The sequence below is a fragment of the Caretta caretta genome, chromosome 24 (assembly GCF_965140235.1).
Source record: "Caretta caretta isolate rCarCar2 chromosome 24, rCarCar1.hap1, whole genome shotgun sequence".
NCBI classification, from domain to species: Eukaryota; Metazoa; Chordata; order Testudines; family Cheloniidae; genus Caretta; species Caretta caretta.
Window position 1 is genome coordinate 17,593,019 of NC_134229.1, and position 9,104 is coordinate 17,602,122.

The window sequence follows — 9,104 nt, forward strand, 5'->3', positions numbered from 1 at the left end:
TTTTAGGTAGAATAATAAACAGGTTTATTAACTACCGACAGATGGATTTTAAGTGATTATAAGCAGTGAGCATAGAGATCAAAGCTGGTTACCTAAGAATAAAAGTAAATTCACAGTCTGAGTTCTATAAACTAGACAGGATTTGAATCAAGTCGTGTCTCACCCTGGCAGATGGTACAAGCATGTGACAGATCCTCAATACACAGGCTAGGCTTGTCTTCCAGCCCGATACCAAACTTCCCCGGTCAAAGTCTATGTACTCCAGATGTGTTTCCAGGTGTTGAGTTGTGGGGGGAGTGAGGCAAAGTGGTGATGTCACTTCCCCTCTTTTGTAGTTTCTTCCAACTCCCTGGGAATATATTTCGCTATGACTTGGGTCAAACAGTCTCCATTGTCTCCGTTCTCTCTCTGAGAAATCTCCATTGTATACAGTTCCTGAGATAGTGGATTCTTGGATGGGTGCTGATGAGCCATTAACGCTGTCTGGCTCCTCCATTGTTGTACCTGAAAGGCTGGTTGTGGGTGTTCCCCAACATCACAACTTATTTCACTAACACACACATAGCAACTCCCCATACAGTGACAGCACATACAATTCAACCAGATATTAATAATCAACAGATCAAGACGTTTTTAATGATACCTCACAAGGCAGACTTTGTTCATATTTATATGACAGTCACGAATATGGTGGTCCCAGGGTGCCGTTTTGAAGTACACAGTGACAGACACACACTTTATTTTAAAGTCCCCAATATTTGAAACAGCTCCTCACTCCATTGGCTTCCAAAACAGAGCTAGATAGTTCTGGTGTTCTGAAATTTTGGCAGAGTTTTGTACTGTCACCAACCCTTACAATTTGGTTGCGGCGTTCACTGTGCTTCTCATTTTCCTCCAAGCCCCAGATCCTGGAATCATATGATTAGGTGGGAATTTGAGCTTTTGTTTCTGTTTTATTTTTTATTTTTTAGCAAGTTTCTGACCTTCATTGTTGCAGAGAAAAGCTGGAAATTGCCCCCAAAAAATTAGGAGGCAAAAAAGAAGAACCTAAATGTCTTTTTGTTAAAACTCATCTCATGATGCTTTATGAGGCGGCTCATGAGGTTTGAGGCTTGGCAATGAAGACACAGGACTAGGTTTTTAAGGTTGGTTAAGGGAGTTAGATGCCAAATTTTCATTGAAGTCAATAGGAGTTAAGCACCTAACTCACATACGTGCTTTTGAAAATCTCACCCATAGAAGCCTAAATGAATTCAATGACATCAAGTAATTGCAGACAGCTAAAAAGTGACAGTTTTTAAAAGTGATAATATACAAATGCTAGAAGTCTAAATAATAAGATGGGTGAACTAGAGTGCCTTTTATTAATTAAAGAGGAGATTGACATCATAGGAATCACAGAAACTTGGTGGAATGAGGATAATCAATGGGACACAGTAACACCAGGGTACAAATTACATTGGAAGGACAGACCAGATTGTGCTGGTGGGGGATTGGGAATATATGCAAAAAAAGCGTAGAGTCAAATGAAGTAAAAATCTTAAATTAACCAAACTGTAGCAAGCAATCTCTATGGATAGTAATTTGATGCTTTAATAATAAGAACATAGCAGGGGTGATATACTACCGACCACCTGATCAGGATGGTGATACTGACTGTAAAATGTTCAGGGAAATTAGAGAGGCTATAAAAATAAAAAACTCAATAATAATGGGGAATTTCAACTATCTCCATATTGACAGGGTACATGTCACTTCAGGACAGGATGCAGAGATAAAGTTTCTTGACACCTTAAATGACAGCTTCCTGGAGAAGCCAGTCCTCGAACCCACAAGAGGAGAGGCAATTCTTGAGTTAGTGATAAGCAGAGAACAGAATCTAGTCCAAAGAGAGAATATAACTGAACTGCTTGGTAATAGTGACCATAATATAATTAGATTTAACATCCCTGTGGCAGGCCAAAGACTGAAAAAGTAATAGCAAAAAATTAATTAAGTAATCAGAACCAGGAAGCCTGCTAAAAAAACAGAGGGGCCACTGGACGTTTGAGATGTTAAAGGAGCACTCAAGGACGATATGGCTATTGCGAAGAAACCAATTGAATTCTTTGCATCAGTCTTCACAGCTGAGCATGTGAGGGAGATTCCCAGAGCTGAGCCAATCATTTTAGGTAAAAGGAGCTGTCCCAGGAACTGTCCCAGATTGGGGTGTCATTAGAGGAGGTTTGGGGACAAATTAATAAACTAAACAGTAATAAGTCACCAGGACCAGATGGGATTCACCCAAGAGTTCTGAAGGAACTCAAATGTGAAATTGTAGAACTGCTAACTGTGGTATATAAATCAGCTTCTGTACCAAATGACTAGAGGACAGCTAATGTGACACCAGTTTTTTAAAAAGGCTCAACAGGTGGTCCTGGGAGTTACAGGCCGGTAAGCCAGACTTCCGTACCCGGCAAACTGGTTGAAACTATAGTAAAGAACAAATTAGTCAGACTCATAGATGAACGTGATTGGTTTGGGAAGAGTCTGACTCATAAACAATCTGGAAAAGGGGGTAACAGTGGGCAGGGACGAAATTTGCAGATTATATAAAACTACTCAATATAGTTAAGTCCAAAGCTGACTGCGAAGAGTTACAAAGGGACCTCACAAATCTGGGTGACTAGGCAACAAAATGGCAGATGAAATTCAATGTTAATAAATGCAAAGTAAGGCACATTGGAAACCATCATCCCAACTATACATATACACCGATGGGGTCTAAATTAGCTGTTACCACTCAAAACAGAGATCTTGGAGTGATTGTGGACAGTTCTCTGAAAACATCCACTCAATGTGCAGCGGCCGTCAAAAAAGCGAACAGAATGTTGGAAATCATTAAGAAAGGGACAGATAAGAAGATTGAAAATATCATATTACCTCTATATAAATCCATCTAAAAAAAGATATATTGGCATTGGAAAAGGTAAAGAAAAGGGCAACAGAAATGATGAGGGGTATGGAACGGATTCCATATGAGGATAGATTAATAAGACTGGGACTTTTTAACTTGGAAAAGAGACGACTAAGAGGCCTATAAAATCCTGACGGGTGTGCAGAGAGTAAATAAGGAAGTGTTATTTACTCCTTCTCATAACACAAGGACTAGGGGTCACCAAATGAAATTAATAGTCACCAGGTTTAAAACAAACAAAAGGAAGTATGTCTTCACACAACACACAGTCAACTTGTGGAACTTTTTGCCAGAGTATATTGTGAAGGCCAAGACTATAACAGGGTTAAAAAAAGAACTAAATAATTTCATGGAGGATAGGTCCATCAATGGCTACTAGCCAGGATGGGCAGTGATGGTGTCCCTAGGCTCTGTTTACCAGAAGCTAGGAATGGGCGACAGGGGATGGATCACTTGATGATTCCCTGTTCTGTTCATTCCCTCTGGGGCACCTGGCATTGGCCACTGTCAAAAAACAGGATACTGGGCTGGATGGACCTTTGCTCTTACACAATATGGCCATTCTTATTTTATGTCTCATTGACTCTCAGCAAGGTTCCAAGGGCCTAAACACTAAAAAATAGAACTTAGACCCTTTTGAAAATATTACCCTTTCTTTCATAGATCCATTGATCTTCAACAAACACAGGGAAGAAGAAGAGCTGGAGCCCCACTGGCAGCAAAAATGACATGATGAGAAAAACAAGGACATGAAGACATAGAAAAGGACGTATTGGTGGGAAGGATAGCTCAGCGGTTTGAGCATTGGCCTGCTAAACCCAGGGTCAGTTACTCTGACCATTACAAATTTACACCTCCTTTCCAGTCTGAATTTGTCTAGGTTCAACTTCTGTTCACTGGATCATGTTAGACCTTCCTCTGCTAGATTAAGGAGCCCGTTATTAAATATTTGTTCCCCATGTAGGTACTTACAGACTGTGATCAAGTCACCCCTTCACTGTCTCTTTGTTAAGCTAAATAGACTGCGCTCCTTGAGTCTCTCATTGTGAGGCAGGTTTTCTAATCCAGAAATCATTCTTGTGGCTTTTCTATGAATAAGGCCAAAAAATTCACTTGCTAAAAAAGACAATTTTGGGATCAAGAGGAAGTTACGTGTCCCAATGAACAGAATTCTTTTTCCATAGAAATATCAACAATTCCATCCGTTCCCCTATTCAGCCAGCTCCGGCCCTGAGTTGTCGGTGGTTTGGGGGTTGCGTGCACGATGCTGGTACCTCAGAAACTCTTCCTCCATGGTGAGGTAGAAGATGGGGTTGAGGCAACTGTTGAAATATGACAGGATACAAGCAAAATTGCTTTCTGTGACAAGAAAAGGCAGGGGGTACTTAGGTGAGATCAGCAGGAAGGAGAAGACGTGATACGGCAGCCAGCAGACGAAAAAGGTCGGGATCAAGCCAAGAAGGATCTTGAGTGGCTTGGTGGACTGGATCAGCCTGTTCCTTCTCAGCTTGGCAGCTAGAACGATGTAGAAGGTTGGGATTAAGATCAAGGCTAATGGGATCAGAAACCCGACTAGGAACTGGATCACAAAGGCAGCCTTCACCCTCCCTTCATCCAGTGGGACATTCATGCGTATACTGGCCGGTGAGAGCAGGGATTCCCAGAGATCACCATACCGCAAGCTGAACCCAACAGACATGGCCCACAGGCTTATAACAATCATGAAAGCCAGGAGGGGTGTGCGGTGGTTCCGGGTCCACTCAGGGCATGCCACGAGGATGCAGCGATCGACACTGAGGGCCGTGAGGAGGAAGGCACTGGAGAACATGTGGAGTGAGATAACGGTGTTGTTCAGTATCTTGGCCTGGTCTAAGTTCAGGATGAAGATGAATCTGATTGGCAGGAAGACGATAAAGAGGAAATCGGCCATGGCCCGGTTCAGGAACCACACGGCGCTGGCCGTCCTCCCTGTACGGCAGCTGGTGACAAAGACGACGTACCCATTCAATGGCAGCCCGGTGAAGAAGGCCACGGCACTCAGCACCAGAGAGAGGATTGGGAACACCATTCTCAGGAGAGTTACCATCACAATATCCCCTCCTTCTCCTCAGGGCTTGGCGGGGGCAACGCAGACGTTGTACTGAGCAAAGGAAGGAAGAGCAATGAAATGGGCTCCAGGAGAGGTCAAGGACAGAGCAAGACACCTGCAGAGCTTATATACTCCCCCAGTCCTGAGCTGAACTCAGACAGGATCAAATATTTTTAGGCCAATGGTACCAATGATTCAAACACCTTAGAAGCATAGAGCCAGAGTGCTAGAAGGGGACCCCAAGGGTCATCTAGTCTATTCCCCTGCCAAGATGCAGGACTTGTGTCTATTCTCTGCCCAAACATTTTTGTTTTAACATAATATTGTTTTTTTTGACTAAACGAAATATTAAAAAAAAATCCAGCTTCTTGCTGAAAAGTTGGATTTCTAGGAAAGGGGCAGTGGACAATTAGGGTGGTGGCGGACCAGAATTCAGAGATGGAGAAAGGAGAGACCCCTTCCCCCCCGTCTTGGTTTAAAAAATAAAATTAATGAATGATCGTTTCCCCCCTTTCTTTTGAAATAATGGAATTTTTTAAAGTGATTCTTCCCCTTCTCCCCCTTCATTTTGAAGCAGAGTTTTTGTGTGGTTTGGGCCTTTTTAGGAGGGTAAGTTAGTGAAGCTGGGTGGGCAAAATCCCAACCGAAAGAACCCCTCCCTGTAAAAACCTCAAGTGATGGAGAGCGGCTTTCAAGGAGGAGAAAAGTAACATTGAAACAACAACAATGACAAAAAAAGCAACCCGGTAAAACACAAGAGGAAGAAGAGACCAGTAACAAGCCAAAAGGAAGGATATTGCAAGAGTCTATTTTAGTCTTTAGATGGGGAGTCAGGATGATTGGGTCCCATTCCAGACTCTGCTTGGGGAGGTTGGAGAAGTCATGTCATGGCCCCATGACTCAGTTTACCCTCCAAACAGTCATCTGTTCAGAGTGTGAGTTTATTGTGCCCAGGCTTGTTTCACCCTTTGGGTCTGTGCAGTGCCTGGCACGATGGGGCCCCCGATCTCAGTCAGTGTCTATGCACTGCCTGCTGTGATGGGGCCCCCGACCTTGGTTGGGGTCTGTTCAGCACCCAGCACGATGGGGGACCGTGACCTCTGACAACAGGACCCACAAATAATTTCAACTGGCGCTATGCGGAGCAGATGAGGAGAGGGGATGGGGGCAGCAGGAAGAGGGGAGATCCAGGAGCTAGTGGGGGTGGGGGTAGAATGAGATCCAATAGGACAGCTGAGGGGTTTACCTCATTTCCTTACCCGTGTTTTGGGGGCACGCAGTGTCCCAGAGTCAACCCCTGTCCTAGGTCTCCAACGTGATGCCTGCAGCTCGCCCAGGCTGGCTTAGCCCGGAGCAGGGAGCGGTTCATGTGCGGATATATCTGAAAGGGGGGGACAATGGGTGGAGCTCACAGGACATGGCTGGGTCCGATCACATCTGTAAAGCCTGGAAGGCCTCTGACACCCTCTGCTACATGCAGACATCCCGAGAACCACAAGCTCCCCCCTGCTGGACCCTCGCCAGGTGTTTGCATTCGGCTGTCCACATCCGGGGGCGGATGGTGGGGCCCCAGCAGAGAGCAGGGGCTGAGGCAGCCACTTCCAGCTGACTCCCCCCGGCGAGCTTCCAGGAGCAGAGACGCCAGCTGGGACACTGCCCTCCAGCCCCTCCTGGCTGGGGAAAGTGAACAGAGACCCACTGGTGGTGGGACGCGGGAGATTCTCAGCCCTGCCTTTGCTGCAGGGACCCCACCCCTCGGCCTGGGACACGTTACAGGCCAGGCAACGCTAAGGAAACCCTCGTTCTGTGCTAGAGACCACACAAACCACAGCCTGGCCTGCAACCTGCCTTCGTCTCTCGTCTTTTGCCTGGAGGCCTCAGGCGTGGGGACACTTTTCAGCTCCACATGACCTCCCAGGGCCAACAGGGCTGCAGCCATGCTGGGATACTTGAACAGGGGAATGTCACTTAGGAGCAGGGAGGTGATTTTCCCTCTGGATCTGGCCCTGGTGCGACCGCTGCTGGGATCCTGTGTCCGGTTCTGGCGCCCCCCCTCCCGCCCCCCCCAAGAAGGATGTTGAGCAACTAGAGAGGGGTCAGAGAAGAGCCACGAGAAGGATTAACGGACTGGCCCCCGGGCTTGGCAGAGAGAGACTCCAGGAGCTCAGTCAGTTCAGTTGATCAAAGGGCACGTCTACACGGGGAAGGCTGCACCGATGCAGCTGCGGCGCTGAAGCAGCCCAGTGAAGACGCTGTCTGTGCTGACGGGAGAGCTTCTCCCATCGGCGCCGTTAATCCACCCCCCCGAGAGGCGGGAGCGGTGCTGATGGGAGAAGCATCGTCTACACCAGGCCTTAGGTCAGCATAACAGCATCACCGGGGGTGGAGGGTTTTCCGCACCCCTGAGCGACGTAGTTATACCAACATCCGTTACTAGTGTAGACCACGCGAAAGGGAAGGGGACCGGGTGACTTGATTGCCAGTTTAGGACAAGCACCTGAATTGGACATCTGCTGCCATCTAGTGGTCAGATGGTTTTACTGGCATCGTCAGCCCTGAGCCTTTGGATAACAGTCTATAGCAAAAAAGAGAAAGAGGAGGACTCGTGGCACCTTAGAGACTAACAAATTTATTTGGGTGTAAGCTTTTGTGGGCTAAAACCCACTTCATCAGATGCATGCAGTGGAAAATACAGTGAGAAGATAGATAGATAGATACAGAGAATGTGAAACAATGGGGGTTGCCATACCAACTGTAACGAGACTAATCAATTAAGATGAGCTATTATCAGCGGGAGAAAAAAAAACTTTTCTCGTGATAATCAGGATGGCCCCTTTCAAACAGTTGACAAGAAGGAGAAATGGGCCATCCTGATGATGGCCGCCTCTGGGGTGGGGCATGGGGGCTGTTTAGACAAGTAACAGGGGGGCTGCTGTGGGGAGTGGGATGGTGTCAGGGTTGCTGGAAAAATTTGAACAGTGGGGGTGGTGAGACCCACTGAATCAAACTGTAAATCATATATATGATGGGAACCACTTCAAGCCAGGGGGTTGCAGCCAGAGGGGCAGGGAGAGGTCGGGGGGGGGGGGGAGAGGGAGGGGATTGTGGATTTCACCATTGCATTGAAGCTGGAAGGTTTAATCTCACTTTCTTACATATGTCCTGGGTGAATCAGACACAGCATCTGTCATAAATATAAAGGGAAGGGTAAACCCCTTTGAAATCCCTCCTGGCCAGGGGACAGCTCCTCTCACCTGTAAAGGGTTAAGAAGCTAAAGGTAACCTCGCTGGCACCTGACCAAAATGACCAATGAGGAGACAAGATACTTTCAAAAGCTGGGAGGAGGGAGAGAAACAAAGGGTCTGTGTGTCTGTCTATATTCTGTCTTTGCCGGGGATAGACCAGGAATGGAGTCTTAGAACTTTTAGTAAGTAATCTAGCTAGGTACGTGTTAGATTATGATTTCTTTAAATGGCTGAGAAAAGAACTGTGCTGAATAGAATAACTATTTCTGTCTGTGTATCTTTTTTGTAACTTAAGGTTTTGCCTAGAGGGGTTCTCTATGTTTTGAATCTAATTACCCTGTAAGGTATCGACCATCCTGATTTTACAGGGGGGATTTCTTTATTTCTATTTACTTCTATTTTTATTAAAAGTCTTCTTGTAAGAAAACTGAATGCTTTTTCATTGTTCTCAGATCCAAGGGTTTGGGTCTGTGGTCACCTATGCAAATTGGTGAGGCTTTTTATCCAACATTTCCCAGGAAAGGGGGGTGCAAGTGTTGGGAGGATTGTTCATTGTCCTTAAGATCCAAGGGTCTGGGTCTGTAGTCACCTAGGCAAATTGGTGAGGTTTTTACCAAACCTTGTCCAGGAAGTGGGGTGCAAGGTTTTGGGAAGTATTTTGGGGGGAAAGACGCGTCCAAACAGCTCTTCCCCAGTAACCAGTATTAGTTTGGTGGTGGTAGCGGCCAATCCAAGGACAAAGGGTGGAATATTTTGTACCTTGGGGAAGTTTTGACCTAAGCTGGTAAAGATAAGCTTAGGAGGTTTTTCATG

The 9,104-nt window shown here is 46.0% G+C and overlaps 1 protein-coding gene across 1 annotated transcript; it reads right to left on the reverse strand.

The window, feature by feature from the left end:
• LOC125625672 (chemerin-like receptor 1) lies at positions 1-6,415 on the reverse strand. Its single transcript, XM_048828021.2, has 2 exons — positions 6,305-6,415; positions 1-5,096 (listed from the first exon to the last, which is right to left on the reverse strand). Exon 2 carries the CDS (start codon positions 5,040-5,042, stop codon positions 4,167-4,169), a length of 876 nt encoding a protein of 291 aa, XP_048683978.1. The 5' UTR covers positions 5,043-5,096; positions 6,305-6,415; the 3' UTR covers positions 1-4,166.
• Between the last annotated feature and the right edge of the window lie 2,689 nt (positions 6,416-9,104).

Coding starts and splice junctions, on each gene's coding strand:
- LOC125625672 (XM_048828021.2), bottom strand. CDS start 5,042: ATGGTAACTCTCCTGAGAATGGTGTTCCCAATCCTCTCTCTGGTGCTG.